The 17,099-nt window shown below is 35.6% G+C and overlaps 1 protein-coding gene across 1 annotated transcript in view; it reads left to right on the top strand.

Moving 5' to 3' along the window:
• Positions 1-17,099, top strand: part of LOC107095460 (interleukin-1 receptor accessory protein-like 1-B) — a gene marked incomplete at its 3' end in the record, with an annotated part of 209,976 nt that overhangs the window by 151,924 nt on the left and 40,953 nt on the right. The window contains exon 5 of the mRNA XM_015391575.1: positions 9,364-9,517. Within this exon, the coding sequence (XP_015247061.1) occupies positions 9,364-9,517 (154 nt within the window). The remainder of the gene's footprint in view (positions 1-9,363; positions 9,518-17,099) is intronic.

The following is a 17,099-nucleotide window of genomic DNA, read 5'->3' as shown; positions in this document are numbered from 1 at the left end:
AAGAGCAGAGATGAAGCTGCTCTGAGAGTGCGTTGTCAATGTTTAGCGTGCAGCAGACCGATTCTGAGAGACGGTGTGCAGGTTTAAACAATTCACATTCACATTCTTGAATAGGTACAAAACTTTAATATTTAATTGAAACAGGGTTTCCGCGGGTCATTAAAAATCATTAAAAGATCATTAGAAGATTGGCATTAAAATTCATTTAATGTGACTATTTTGGCATTTACATTTTTTTTATTTAAAAAAATGTTGAAAAAACAATTTCTTAAATGATATATATATTTGCAAATATGCAAATATATCGCAATATATTTGTGCTGAACTGCTTCCGGCTGATCGTCAAGCCGTATGTTCGGAAAAGACGCTCAAGGTGCAGAAAAATCTGTAGAATGGGGAAAATGCTAATTTCAACAAAAGTGGCTGGAAATTGAGGAATTGCAGCCTGCCGACAGTAAAGATGAAGAAGGAATTTGCTGTGTATATATGAGTCATGGGTACTTGTTGCATTAAAATTATTTTTAAGAGCATTAAAAGAGCATTAAAAAGCATTAAATTAGAGTTACTCATTCCTGTTTAAACCCTGTGAAAGTCATATGTAATGTGATCTATTAAATGAATAATTTATAAATAGATTGGTTGCATTTCCTGCATGTTCCTTTATTTCTGATAGAGAACCTGGAGCATTTATCGTGCTTTTATCGTTATCCAGGTAAAACTGCCTAGTTTATCGTTTTTTTGAGATATCGCCCAACCATACTTTATAGTCGGTAGTGATGTTCTGTTTGAAATGATCACATTGATGGGAGCAGGGACTTCTTATTTGTTAGCATCCTTTTACTCAACATCTAAGCAAAATTATCTTCAGCTAGGACAGTGAAATCCCAGTATGGTTGCTGGCTTCTGAAGGTGATATTTTGGGTCAAACAGTAGAAACGTAGACACAGCTCTGTCTTCCAGAGGAGGAATGATAGATGATCCAAAAACCCAAGTTGGCTTTGGATTGGATGTAGATATCTACAATTAAGCTTGTGACCAACTGAAAGTACTTAAATATCCTTAAAATCAAACTATGTCTTGGTCAGACGGAAGTACCACTGAAAGCAGTTGTCACTCAGACGCAGCACCTGGAGGAGGTGTTGGTACTCTCCAAACTGTTTCCATTTCTGGAGAATCTGGTGAACCTTTGGACGTTGACGCCAGCAGCTTTGTTCAGCTTTTCAAAGTAGATTTAACACTGCGACTCTCTTTATAAAACCAGGTGTGCCATATTAAGGTGGAACCAGCAAGCAGCAGATTCAATGGAGGTTTTCGTTAGCAATGCTTATTGTTGCCGTTATGTCAGGCTAGATAGGGTTCTACTAATTTGTTGCAGGAATTGGATTTGCTTTGAATGCAACATAAGAGCAGTCAAATATGCTGACAGAAATATGCAAGCAGTTTACTTATGTCTATGATAAGAATATTTAACATTATTTTTAACAGTTGGGTCCTACATTGACGGTAATGAGTATTTTGACATCACAATCAAACTTAACATCACATTCTTAGCTCTATTTGACTTGAAAAACGTATGCTACAAATAATCCATGAAAGATTAAACATGTTCATGTCCTTTTAAAGAAAATGCTCCTCTATTTATTCTTATCCATATCCAGCTTTACTTAAGTGTCTTCTGTTCATGTTATAAATTTACTTGAATAATGAAATGGAAGCTGCTCTCTGTCTTCAAAGGTACAAGAATTTTGGCTTCCCAAACCCAAAATTATTAATGCATCGATAAAGGATATTAATTTTCCATACATAGATATTTTGTGACTTCCTTGATCTAACCCTAATCCTCCTACTAATGAGGAGTTGCGAGCCATCAGAGTGTAACTCACCCCAGAAGAACCTCTCTGTCCAACAGGCCTCTTTGACAGAGCTGTTAGGTGCAGCTTGCAGACCAATTTATCAAATGTTAGTCTGCTGGATAAGATGGCCAAATCACTTTGCTCTCCTGCAGAAATTAAATTAAAATAGCAGACAATGACTGTGGGCTCCACACCCTCCAGTTATTGGCTCTCACTTTACTGGTGGCTGATTAGATTCTCAGGCAGAGCCACCATGCTCCAGTTTTCTTTGCCTCAGGTGGCCCCAAATCTCAGAGCTCTGAGCTGATCCTGTACCTACCTTTCTCTCCCCACCTACATGGTTGCATGAGCAGAGATACAGAAAGAGAGTAAGTAAATCACATTGTGCTGTAGGGCTGTTTTTATTGTGTGCTGAATACCTGGTTACTGTTGGCCTGAGTCCTTATCATTCCAAATTCCAATCCTTCCAAGCAGTAAGTGGAGGAAACGGTCTCCCACTAACTAGTGACTTGATACTAAATGATATAAAAATATCCCTGCAACATGTAATTGGGCAGCCCTATTCCCAAAGAATCATAAATTCCATATAAAGTAATTTTCTTTTACTCTATGCAACTCTTCAAATGGCACATTCACCCAATCACACCCACAATGAACATACACCATACATAGGACATAATGATGGGTATCCGGAATAGTGCCTTGCCCATGTGCTCAATGCTGTGTGGCAGAAATGGGGCTGGGATCAAGCCTTCAACTTACTGATGGTCAGGCATCTTCTCTTCCCCTTTATCCGTTATAGGGAAAAAACAAAAGAAACAGACTGAAGCCTGGTTCATATGCCCAGATTTTAAAATTGTTGGGTGGTTTTAAAAGCTTAAGGGACCCCACAGATGATGATTAACCTCTCCAAACCCACCGGGTACTTATTTCCTCAGTTGTTAGACCATGATATTTGGTATGTTTCTTTACATCGTCTTCTTCCCTACAAGACAAAAGTGTCCGCATCTTTGTATGAAGTGATTTGAGTCAGGGACAGTCACTTAAGTCTCACAAACGCTGCTTGCCTGTCAGCCAATGACGCACCGAGTAGAGCGATATAACGCCTCATAGTGTCCTACTGTTATTGGTTAAGATCACGTGGGCTGTATGGCTTTGTAGCCAATGAAGTAAGGTTTCAAAAAAGACTAGACATGGCTGGGTTATATGAAGCGGAGCGTTGTTACCGGCTTGCGTAGGAGTGAAAGACTGGATCAATGCGCGCAGCTCAAAGCTGAATAATAACAACGATACAAATTTTTTGAAGTTTGGATGCTGATTTAGTTTTATTACAATGCCTAAGGCTGAAAAAAAACAAACCAAAATACAGCTCAGATAAGGCACTGGTGCTTATTTTAGCTTGAAAAGCAGCAGTTTCACAATTTTTTATAGATCTATTTGTTAATGTAGATTTATAATTGTAACATTTTGTTATATACACTGATTCTGAAAAAAAAAGTGGAAAATACTTGCTTCATAAAAGTTTTGTGGCCATTAAAATGCTTCATTATTATTCTATATGTCAAATAGTTAAGTAAAAGACACAACTTGGCACTTTGGAGAGATTTGGAGATGCTGGTGACACCAGTAAAAACACCAAATACTAGTATATAAAACCAAATATTTTTACCACTAAGTTTTGACATTGGATCACAGCACTCACACGTTTCCTTATAACAAAATAAAAACCAGGATAATGGTTTAATCATTTGGATTTTCCAGATTTTCGATCGAAGCGTTCTTGACATCCAATCATTTGTAAAAGATCACAAAGGTTTAACTCCCCAATATCTGGAAAGGAATGTTTCGGGCAGAAGGTAAGAAGACTGAATTAGAGTCAATAAACAGCCTTCTAGCGAAAAACACTGATAGACTTGCGTGGTAGCCAATTTTCAATTTTTAAATTTTATGAAAAAATGTGTTAAAGTGAAATTCTCCTTCAGCTTTAGACTTAGTCAATATGGGAGGTTTAGAAATCAGCAAACATTATCTGCACCAACACAAAAACTCATAGCTATTCCTAAAGCCCAATTGTAAAGCTGTTATGTACCTAACTACAAGAGAAGTGAGAAATTTGTTCTCACTCCCACAGCTGGGCCAGCAAAATTATGTAATTTTGTCCTTATAGTCTATCTTAAGAGTTGTCTCTTCTTGCTCCCATCACATAATCTTGAACATAAAAAAAAAATCCCTCAGGGTTTCTGAGAACGAGTGTGTTTGGTCAGGAATCGGGTGGACACTACTGAGAAAAAGCAAAGATGATTTTCCACTTATGCACTTTGGTAACTCACTTTTTCTGTTATTCTTGCCATCTGAAGAACAAGAACAAATTTCTTGGTTCTCACAGAGTACGTGGCGAAGTTTGTACGACTCTTTCATTCTGGTCTTTTAAAAGAAGACCACATAACATGCGTTATGTCAGCCTTCAGAATTGGTGGAGGAGCAGATCAGATGCAATTTAGCAGATATTAATGTATAAAATACTGTACTAATAATAGCTTTTTGATGACTACCTTGTTTTATAGAGGAAAACTTTTGTGGCTGTTTGTTGGCAGAAGTAGTTAAATTATACTTGAAATCCACCCAAATGCTAAGCTGAAAAACAATCGCCTCTAACAGCTTAAATAATCTACGGTATATTGTTTATCACTAATTTACTAGTTAACTTTAAAGTCAAACGTTTACATTTTTAACCCATTAAGAGCCTGTCCCAAATGATGAGCTCCTCACCTTATCTCTAAGGGAGAGCCCAGCCACCCTGTGGAGAAACCTTGTTTCAGCTGCTTGTATCCTGGATCTCATTGTTTCGGTCATGATGCAGATTTCATGACCATAGATGAGGTTGGGAATGAAGACCGGCGAGTAAATGGAGAGCATTATAGTAACAACTGAAGCTATTCATCCATCGAACATATAATTATCAAGTCGACAAGATAATTGAACTCCTAAACTTGAGGCCGAAACTCTCCTCCAACTCTTTCCACACATACATGGGCGAAATTTTGATTTTCAGAAGTGCGGTAAAGTATTTTTTAATATAACTCTCCTATACAAGTTCAGAGTGTTTTCTAGTAGATCTTCTGTGTTTTTTTCCTCAACTTTCTCAGCGCTGTCACCATCCAATCACAGATCTGACTGAGTGGCGTATCAGATGTTTGTAAAGCGAGCTTCTCAGGAGTGACAGCAGTGACAGCCAATCACAGAAGAAAAGACGGAGGGCCAGTCAGAAACTTGTGGGTGGTCTAAACTCAGCTTCATATTCAGATTGAGCTGCTGTAGTTTTCCGCAAGGTCCTAGTCCTCGATAGTGACATGTTCCCCGTGTCCTCCCCCCTGTGTCCGTGCACACATAGCATGGGCTCTGGTATCCACCTCGTAAACAGGTTAAATATAAAAAAACTAGTTATCTGTCTTTGCAGTGCATTATTAAATTGTTAAATTTTCTACAATTTGCAGTTCTTGTAATTAACCCAACCTTGAATTTGCTTTTTTCTGCCTTGTCAGTAAGCGTACAACCCCTACTAGTGTAAGCACAACTTCACTGCTCTGGTTAGATCCGCTTAGCCCTCCATTTATCAAGCCGTACTGCATCACACGTACACATGTAGGGCATATTTCGCAGAAGATCTGTTGTTAAAACCAGACATAACCAGAAACAATTAGATGATGATGTTGAGTCATATCTGATCTGGCAAAGACAGATGGTGACTTTTGTGAAGGATGTAGAAAAACACCCAGTCACACTGCGTCTCCTTTCATCTTAACAAAAGTAAGACAACACCCTTTGGAGCTCGGGATCCATTCATGGTCTGTCCCTTTTCAAGTTAAAATCAAATGTGACGATGACACAATGGAAGTAGTAAACAACTGTCAGCTCCTATCATTTCAAGGACGGTTCATTCACACAAACACAGGACTATTTTTGTCCATTCATCAAATCAGCACATCATAAAAAACTTTGTTCTGAGTCACTGTTGTCTTACTGCTTTTTAATTTATAGATTAACTGTAAAGTTTTGGGTTTGTCTAAGATATAAGCAGTCACAAAGAGTTTACAAGTCGTTGATATCTGGTGCTAAACATAAATACCTGTCCTATTAATACCACATCATGACCTTAATGAAACGCATACATGAGGATGAACAACTGAGACTGGATTAATGGGCCCAACCATATTTCAGAGGTTTTATATGCATATCCATAGAATAAATGTTATCTTGGCTATACATTTAAATAAACAGCAATTCCATTGGTATACAGTAGCAAATAGAATCTGTCATTACCTCCTCTTGGTGACTGACCTACCCCCACCCCCGGTCATAAAGTAAGGAAGTTAATTAATTGAAGCCCCCCAAATCTGTTTTTGCAGCATCAATACAGCTGCTATTGAGTGCAAAAAAAACTGAAAAAAGTGATTTTAGATGTTAATTCAGGTGAAAGTGAAACAAACTAGTTGAAAAAAAGAAAGGATGGCAACAGTGCTTAAGAAAACCTGGCTTCATTTGTAGCTGAAGATCCTCTGTTGGTACTTCTGTGTGTAAATTACAAGATTTTGTTACCCATTGGTCAAGTGGCATAACAGAAACCCAACATAACTCTGATGAAAACAGTGATTACTGCCAGTAAACTGTTGGATAACCCTGCAGGAACAAGCAAACATAAAAAAGTTGATAAAAGGAAACTCTACTTCTAACTGCTTCAAAGTTTTTAATCCTTGAATTTAAGCTCATGACTGCTCATGACAAATTCACTTTTTTCACCAAAACCAGAATTACTAAAAGGGATGTTAAACCAAAATTTATTAAAACCCCATTTTTAATAATCAACAAATGCATTTTATCCCCCACTAAGCATTTCCAAGGTAAATACTATTCGACATATTTTTATGCATGTGAAAAACATTCCTGAGAAAATAATGACTATAATGAATTATATGAGCACCAGATTATTGTTGCTTTGCTTGTTTACTGTGCATCACAAATTAGATGATTCCCTGAGATCTATGGCAAATCCTAAAATATTTTTTCACTACATTTTTAAGTATTATAAGTATTATTTATTTGTTTGACTTTGGTTTGCCAAAAGACTTTAATACTTCTCCAGTTACAATTTAGTAACTTCTTTTTGTATTGAGCAATTTAAAGGTGAAAACCAGTAAAACTGTAGCCTGATGTAGTCCTACTCAATTCTATAGAATATGAGTCTGATACTGCTCCATAGAGCTGTGATTATGGGGCGTGTTTCGAACGAACCAGGAAAAAAAAATGCCTCTGCACTCAATTGGATAGACCTACAACCAATAAGAGCAACGGAGTGCGTGACGTATGTTAAGCGGCATAGTTGTTGTCAACAAAAATCAAAGCGTGCAGTTGCATGCCTAGAATAAGAAGATGAGCGTGAACGATTTTTGCGGGTGTTGCAAAAAAATTTATTTGCTGTCGATATCTTCTAGAACAGACCTAATAGCAGAATCTACACACCTCAACTCTCCAGCGGCAGCCGTTGTTGTTGTCACCCAAGCGCGCTTTGGTGACGTGGTTGATTACGTTACTGTTGATCATCTGTCCATCATCGTATAAAGCCCGCCCTGACAATTTGATTGGATCGCCAGATATTGAGCGAGCATACTCGCGCTACTATTGAGCAATGCCAGACCGAACTTCCCGACTTCAAACGTTGTGGGCGGGACTAAGTTCGGAATGGCACCCAGGCTAGTAAAACTGGCCTTATAATAATAAATACTTAACCTAAAAAATGTTGTTTTTTTTATTTATTTATTGTCAACTAGTAAAAACTGGCTGAACTGATGGTCAGTTATTTTATTGTCTTTATTTTCTTATTAACCCCTTAAGTCCTGAGGGTTTTAGGAGCAAATTTCGCCTGAAATTCCATATGTAATGTAAAGCAGGTACAGCTCCAAAACTATAAATCGGAAATACTGGTAGTTTGTATTTGTATGATAGAATGGCATTGATGAATATTTTTTAGGTGGAACCACTATTTTAAATGGATGAAAAAATGTTTCTCTCCCTAATTTTTTTTCCAAAATAAACACTGCAAAACACCATGAAAACTCCTTTGAAATTCTGAAGCCTTGGAATTTATAGATCCATGTCTTGAATACAACTCAAGCAAATTTGGACTGAATAAATTGAAGCATGTTTCTTCCAGAAAGGTTTTAGTGGGCACAGTGGTGCCAAACGTGGCCAAATTGTGCCAAATGTATTTTCTCACTGTGGTGGATCCTTCTACCTCCACAACAAAATTTGTGTAATTTCATAATTCTGCAAATGCAGATCAGCTGGAGGTGGAAGCAGCCAGGAACAAACCACTTTCTCAAGAACTGAGAGGGGAATTTTGTTTAAGTTTACTTTAGTTATTTTGTCACCTTAAGTTCAATTATTATGCTAAGTTAAAGTTTTTTTTTTATTTGTTTTAGTTTTGTATGGACTTTTTATTTATTTATTGCTTCCCTGTTATATTGGGCTTCCCTAATGTGGCAAGTTTAGGTTATTCCAGCCCTATTAAAGCTGCTGTTCTTTATCAGTAGTTTGACCTCTGTTGGGTTGGGCCTAAATCTATGTTATTTATTATTTAAGCTATTTTGTATTGCTTTTGAGCCTTTGACTATTTTTGACACTATTAAATGATTTTTTTTTCCAATGTTTGAACACCTTTTATCCTTATTTAAGTTTGGTCCCTCACATTCACTCATAAAAGGGAATCTGGTCAGACAAATATGCTGATTTACGTTATTCAAGACCTTCTGGATAAGGCAAAGCCCATGCTTCTAAGACTTAGCCATTGTTTAATTGAAATTTACCATTAAACACACAATAATATCACCACACTGAATAGAAAATAAGATAAATTGTGTAATTCTTTTCACCAAACAGGGATATTTTATTAAAGACAAGAATTAGAAATCCAAAACTTTACAAAAATTTAAAAACCAATTAGAATCAGAAACTTCTGTAAAAAAAAAAAAAAAAAAAAAAAAAAAAAAAGCAAAAATAATTATGACACATATCCCTATCATCAGTCAAACGTGTAGCGGAACAAACCTGGTTTACAGATTTTTAAAACTATAAAACAAAAATTATTTGTAAAATAAGTTTGAAACATGTTTTGGAAATGTTAAAGCCACATTTTGAAAGGCATGTGGATGACACGCCACATGCATGTTTTTTGGTCATTTCTATAAATACATAACAAAAAAAGCAGGCATTATTACCGGGCCCACCGGGCTAAAAGGGTCTAACATCTATCTGCTGTAAATATTACCAACTTAACTTCTAGATACTAAAACAACCTTCTAAAGTCTTTATTTTCTTTGATGTGAGGAGTTTGTTCACCATATAAAAGGCCACAAGTCTCAGCTACAATCGGACAAAAGAAAACTCCACAGATGTATATGGTTGATATTAGCATGTTCTTTGCTTTCATTTGTGTTTTTTTCTTTGTCAACGAAAGGAATGCAAGCCGAAACAGTGGAGACAAACCATCGAGAGAAGAAAGGACACTCTATCCATCAAAGAAGTGAGGGAAGATGACATTGGGAATTACACCTGTGAAATACCATTTGGAAATTTTGTTGTGAGGAGGACTACTGAGTTATCAGTAACAGGTAAGGGAATCGTCCATATTTCTACATCATTTATGCTTTGAACTGTACATCCAGTAATCTGACTTTAACCTATATTATGTGGGGGGGGGGTTGTTTTTTTTTCTGAAGCATATGACAAAGATGAACATATCTATATAGTCTGTAGTGGTGGCTGCAAAATGACTGCATTAATGCAGAAGTTGCAAAAGTTCTCCCTTTTATTCTATACATATTTCCTCAGGTTGTTTTCTTTTTTTTTTTATATTTCTCAGCCTTTAGTGCGTTTGGCTACCATTACGGCTTCTTTATTTGACTAGTCGGCTTTTCTAATTGCTCAGCAGTAGAATCCACTCTGAGCTACTTCAGCACTTTTCCTGAAGGCTGTTGAAATATTTAAGCCTGAATCTAAAGCAGGTGACAGATTGCTTGTCACAGACTGTCACAACCAAGGTTGACACAAAGCATTTTGGATAGCTTCATTTCATGCTTCTCTTGCCACCGCTGTAATGTACTTTTCAAGAGTAACATTTGCAGCTTTCAAAATGCACAATTTAAAAAAAAAATTGGTTCATTTTAGTCTAATGCCATATTTCTCAGTAATTTCAGTTTTTTGGGCTCCATTTTCCTCTTGTTTATAAGTGGGTTAAAGTAAAATTTTAACCATATCTGAAAGTTTAAAGGCAACCCACCATTTCTACCAATTGCAAGAGTTTATAGTGTGTATGCAAAATAAAAATTTCAATGAAATTAACGTTTCCGTTTGTAAAGTGCAGCAGTGATGAAAAAGTAAACAGTGTAGGAGAGACATGGTGCAAAAGCCATTGATGTGGGTGGTTCAAATAAATAAATACTATGCAAAATGCAGTAGAACACTACATTAAACTCTTTTTTTAAAGGAATTTGAAAATTTGTAATGTAATGCAAATAAGATCGATGCATAGTTTGTAGGTTCGCAAGACAAAGTTAGATGATGCAGTATTTAGGTGCCAGTGTGTGCTTTTGTAATTACTATATGGTTAGGCTTTTCTTGGGCCTTTAAAGAGGCTACAATAGGAATCAAGAGAGCCTTGCTTCATTTCTCACTGCCCTCAAAATGTCATCCTGAGAGAACGGTCTCAATCTTTCTACCTTTGAGACATCCAGCATTTCCAAGCAGGCGGGCAAAAGGTGATTAATGATAGTGCCATAGCAGTCGAAGCAGCATTTATGATTTTTAAGAAGAAATAATCCTTCAGCCGTCTGTCTCGGTGGGTTTTCTCCCACACTCTGACCGTGGAAGGTAATGCTTCTCTCTATGTAGCTTTTTGATAAACTGTCTAGGATATAGAATGACATTGCTGGAACGATAGACTCCAGTAGTACTAAGTAGAAGAGAAAATAGATGGATAAACACTTTAAATTCAGAATGTAGAGTTATGCTACGAGGCGTCATAGGTAGTGAGGTTTTCATTGTTTTTAGTGGATGTAGAGACTTAATCATTGGAAGGAAATGTTGGAGACTAAAATGTTTTATGACAGGTTATTTGTCTGTTTGGAAGGATTGCTTTTCTCTAAGTTTTGGATTTACCTCTGACTGATGTTTTCCATTTTTACACATTTTCTCAAGGCTAAACTCTTATCAGTTTCCGTCTGTCTGCTGACAGTGCCTATCTTCCTGCGAAACAAAGCAAGCCTTACAAATAGTTTGTTTGTCCTCACGAAAAACTTTTCATGCTATCAAAAAACAATGCTTAAGGATCTGAAATTAGTCACTGTATCAGCCCATAGAACCAAGACTTTTGCTCAATGACTTGAATACAATCAGGTTTATACACATTTGATAAATTTGCTGGTTTCACTTAGGATCAATATCACCTACTGGTTTTATTGTTTCTAACTCCTGCAGGCAAAACTCTGTTGTTTGTCTAATTTTCTCACTTAATCATTTCTGCAAGCCTTTTAGGGTTCAGTTGTTTAGGAAATAGTCATCCGTTTATTTCTATTATACTTTCATCTAAAAAGCAGGGAAAACTTTGAAACTGCAAATGTTCCGACAAAGCTCCACAAAAACGGCAAGCTATTAGTGAAGCTGAGTCTTTCAAACTGCACCACAAGCACCCAGTAAAACACAGGGTAAGGGTTTGTGAATAAAGTTCTTTTAATAATATGAAGCTTTTGCTGCAGGGGGGTTGTTCTAGAGAGGCTATAAGAAGCAATACCTAGAGAAAGACCCCTTTAACCCCAGAATGTTCCCTGTTAGCTACTCTTTATGGCTCCCTAAGTAATTGGTTAAACACAATGACAAATTTACAAACTCTAGACTACAAAGGAATATTTCAGTTTATGCTATATCTTTTATCTAAGTACATTTACTAAATATTTGCTAACAAAATAGCTTCTTTTACATATTTTATGACATTGATGTTAAAAAGGTACCTTCTCACTACTGTTGCCACATGCTTGGTCTGTATGAGGGATTCAAGAAAAGTTAACTTAATGCAATGAACAGGCCAATGCCCTTAGGAAAGGCAAAGTATATGTGATGCAATTTGTCGTCCTTTCTTAATAACAACAGCTTCTTAACAACTGACATTTTACACTAGCTTTTCTCTATGATATATTATAAAATGATTGAATTAGATTTAACAAAATGTATTTCTAAACCTATTTTAAAACCACTGTTGTGCAATTTTACCATTAGATTATGAATTGTTGTCGGAAAATTTTGATTTCCCTTCTATTATATATTAATGCATCCTATTTACTCACTATAAAAGTTTTCACTCAGTCTGTTTCACCTTGAAGGCCACATCATTCTTTGCAGGATGGTGTTTGTAGACCAGACATAGCTTTTTCCCCATAACAAATCAGATTCTTTCTTCAGGTTTATTCATAACATGTTACTGTTTAACCAAAGTGTCTGTAATTTGTTTTGACTGACTACTTTTCCATTGTTGTAAGTAAGGGGGAACGAACGCTGCTCATGCAGAACAGGGCAGAATGTCTTGCCATTAAAGCTGTATGATGAACTGTTCTCTCTTTGCAAAGATATTAATAAATGTGCCGACTGACTGAAATCCATCAATCTCCTTTTATTTAACTAGGGTGAATAGTTGAATACTTTTTTCCCACAACAGAATATATTGAATAACTAGAACTGGGAGTTATAGTTAATTCAAATCAAGGGTAAAACCAACTAATGGTTACTAGTTCAATAATAACTGAAATTGTTAAAATCCAGTAGTCTTTCACTAATCTAGTAATTTAGACTATAGTTATCAACAGTTATTAATCACCTGTAAGAGATATTACTCTTGCAGTACCTGCAGTTATATTAACAGTTTTTGTTTTTTTTGTTTTTTTTACTTCCTCCTTATTGGATCATCTTTAAAAATCTAACTCTGGGGTTAGGAGAAATTCATCTCTGTCACAGTAGGCCATGGATTGCTTTTTGATAAATACATAAACACATTTTTTATATGATACAAGTTTCAATCTTGTATTCGTCGTTGGTAGCTGAAGAAAAGCCCAGTTTCTTTATTGAAACCTGTGGTTCCGGTTGGATCTTTCAATTTGATGCCAATCAGAGTTGCTATTGAAAAAAAAAAATGTATCCCATCATAAAATCCTCTACAGGTAATGTAAACCAAGATATTTTTTTCCAGCTGATCAACAACAGACCTGCCTCATAGCTATTCACTGGGATATATTGTCAGATTATATTTGATAATAATGGACACGGCTGAAATTGTAATGAGCTCCCATACTGTTATAAAAGATATTCATATTTATAATATGGGTTCTTTTTCTTTTTTTCATTTCATGAAAGGTGCAGCGTTTGATGTCTTAGATTAAAGAAGGCTATAAAAAGCAGTAGTGAAGAACATCGCATCTACCCAGGAGCTGCAACTTTGGTCTGTATAGACTGTCACTGTAGCTAATGAGCTGGGACTGAAGCTGTTGACCTGCTTTTCTTATTTTAAATTGGCATACGATGAAGTGTGTTTAGCTGCAAGACAACTGTGATTCTGGAGTGTTTTTTTCTTTTCTTTTTTTCTTTTTTGGTGCCAGTATGGAAATAATCAGTGTAGCAGAAAAGCAGAAATAATAGTGTTTCTTTCTTGGTTTATAAAGCCTTTGCGTTGTTGATGCGTCTGATAATCTGGCATTTCTTTAGCTTTAAAAAAAAATTCTTAAATCATTACTTTGGGAAATTATATGCAGTCAGCCAGATTTTTTAGCCATATATTTTCCCTTTCCTGCCCTTCTTATGACCTGATATTACCATGCATGCAGAGTGATTTAGATCGAAAGGGAGAGGTAAGAACTTGTTCACACCTGGGCATGAAATCTGACCTGACTGATCTGTTATATTTTCTGCTTTACATGGAAATAAACACATAGTCCCATCAGATAAATCCACTATGTAAAGTCTAATAGGCTATCAGATGGTAAGTAAAAGAGATTTACTCATTACTTGCACTATTCATTATCTGCATGGAAATCGAGACTAATAAATATATGTTAAAAGGGAAGGTTTACTCAGTATTCTGGATTAAGGCAGGGTTTACTCTAAGATTAGTTTTTAATAATGGTGATCATGTGTATTAAACAAAATTATGATTAATTATATACATCACTGCCATTAAAATGTAATTGAAATGCAACAAATGTTAACCATACCTCATTAAATAAAGTATATATTTTTTAAAACTTTGCCTGGACCCACACTACATATATAAGATGTATCTGATTTTCTCCTCCGGCATCTGAAATCTTAGAAATTTTCATGCTAATAGAAACACTCTGCTTCTGTTAAGTTTCTGTAACTCATTGGTTGACATTGGTTTACTTCCTCAAGCCTTTTTTAAAGGTATAGTGGACGATTTTTCGCAAATTTTTAGAAAAGAACCGTCTTTTCCACAAAAAAATGCGCATGCATAACCCTGTACCCGCTCCAGAATGGGAACACCTATTAAACGCTTGAGAGAGCATGACATTTTTTAGGTACAGTTTACTTGTAGTTTGTGATATTGTCTTTGAATGCCATCCTCATCACTTATGCCCCTGCCACACCTTGACGATTTAGACCAACGTATGCCTGATATATAAGAAATCTGGCAAAAACGCTGGCATACATTGGATAAGTTATGGGTATGTTTTGTATAAGCTTCATGGGAAAAGAAAGGAGCCAGTCAATTGCCAAAATAAAGTTAATTTTAACTTTTCATGATATATAAAATTCGTCTTTGAGCTGTGGCTATTATTAGAATAGGTGCAAAAACATACAGTTTGCTTTTTTTTTCTTTTTTTTCTTTTTATTCATTCTGAAGTAATGGTAGCAGCTTTCATTTTACTCTGGTGGCACGCCACAATCAGTTACATGTAGCAGAATCCCTGAGAGGCTCCCCACTAGATCCTCAAAGCCAAGTCTCTTCTAACAAATGTCATCAATTTATTTTCATTTATTTTTAACATTTTTGGGTTTTATAGATGGGTAGACATTTTATTTTCATCAGGTATCTTAATTGTATAGGTTTGGCGCCAATACAACCTGCGTTTGACTGGAGAAATGGAGCAGTATAGGGGATGTTTTGTTTCTTCCTAGTATCAGTGTAGTTTTTTTTTTAACTGTATATTTTTATATTTACAGCAAAAGTCTTACTAGAGATTCATTTATTTCTATATCTTAATTGGATAAATTATTTCCAATTAATTATATAGATTAAATATATCAATAATTACATAAATATTTGAAGACTGGTCAAACAAGCTGGAAACTTCTGTTTTTAAGCAGAACTACTTAATATTGTTTTCATCGGAAGATCAGAGTTTCTTAAAACTCCTGATTTAGGAAAAAATATTTGAACTTGAGAAAAGGCTGATAATTTTATTGACTTCTCAACCTTTTTCTCTGGTCGACAGACCAGCGAAAGACGGAAAACAACAAGATGAATGGATTTTTAAGGTAACCCTTTTATTAATTTAGAACTTGATTTAATCTGTTATAAGGAGTTGGTAATCATTTTTGATCAAATGTTTGGTCATTAACTTTGCAAGATTACAATATGTTGAATCTTAAAGAACGATCATTAAAAGTACATTTTTATATTTTAGATGTTGGTACAATTAAATAAAAAATTTGAAGAAGTACAGATATAAGTGGATTTAATTGTCTGGCTCATTTGGAAATCACAACGGTTGTTAAGCAATGCCCTTGGCCACGGCATGATGATTTTCACACCCTCTTAAAGCTCTGAAGCATTCACTTAGATCCCTCTGTGGACTGTTTTACTTCCATCACCCTGGGGATTTAATGCATTAATTATCATTGTCACTCAAACATCTGGTTGCTGTGGAAATAGACAGGAGAGTGTTGCTCTGGCTAATTGTATCATATTTATATAGCACAATTTATTGCATGCCAGACTTAAACAGCTTTACAACTGAAAGATCAGAAAAGCTAAAAAACATAAACATAAGATTTTAAAGAATACAAAATTTGGCATGATAAAAAGGAGTTGAATTAAATGTTATTTTAATTGTTGCCAAAGCTTGATCATTATTTTTCATATGACTAAAAGTGTTTCCTTGGTAATGGAATTTGAGAAAATAATTATCTTTGGTCAATATTTGGTCTTAATGGAGTTTTGCTTTCAAGAAATTAAGTGTTTCACCCATAAAGAAGAAGCCAGTAGTTATAGTTGTCTGAATGTATCATTCTAAAACTTCACCCAGTATTAAATGCTAAGATACAGTTTTTCTAGTGTTAGAATTTTTGTTATTTTTTTCAGGCTTGTAATGAAAATTCAAAACTTTTTTTATTTTCAACTGATCTAATTTTATGAAATATATATGTGACATGATATAAACCACCATATGTCTCCGTACAGACCGGCAATCTAATTGATAATTACAACTCTCACTGTATTCAGTGTCTCACAAGATTCACAAAAATCTTTTCACACTATGTATCTTTTTACTCTGTAACTGGGATTCCTCTAATTCCAGATACAAAGGTCACAATTCAAAAATAACTTCAACCATTTACCTTTTAATAGAGATGTACAGTAAATGTGTGACGGAAACATGTATTCATTTGTCACTTTGGCTTGTCTTTTACAAAATTAAAAGAAAATTGATCACCAACTACAATAAAAATATATATATATATATATATATTAGGGATGGGACGATTTATGAAAACCGTCAGAATCGTTCGGTTCGACTGTCTCGGTTCGGTTCGCGTGTGTTTCGTTCGGTTCATGCGCTGCTNGCTCCCCTCTGAGTTCCTTGGAGATGGTAGAGAGCATGTAACCTGACAACAGCCAGATGTATGTCTCGCTCCGCCTGGCTGTTGTCAGGTTAGAGAGCATGCGCCAGAAGATTAAATTCAAAGCAGCAAAACATACGGAAATGATCCAGGGTTTCCGTGGATCATTTAAAATAATTACAATCCATTATTTTTGGGGGGATTTTTTAATTAATTTCATAATTTTTTATGGAATTTCGGTGTAACAATCAACATGTATCGAATCGAACCGAAAACCGTGACCAGAAACCGTGAATCAAACCGAACCGTGGATTTTGTGAACCATTCCACCCCTAATATATATACATACTC

This window comes from Cyprinodon variegatus, unplaced genomic scaffold (genome assembly GCF_000732505.1).
Source record: "Cyprinodon variegatus isolate N-32 unplaced genomic scaffold, C_variegatus-1.0 Scaffold549, whole genome shotgun sequence".
NCBI lineage: Eukaryota > Metazoa > Chordata > Actinopteri > Cyprinodontiformes > Cyprinodontidae > Cyprinodon > Cyprinodon variegatus.
Note: the sequence above shows the minus strand (reverse complement) of the source record. Positions and strands in the feature narration are given on the sequence as shown.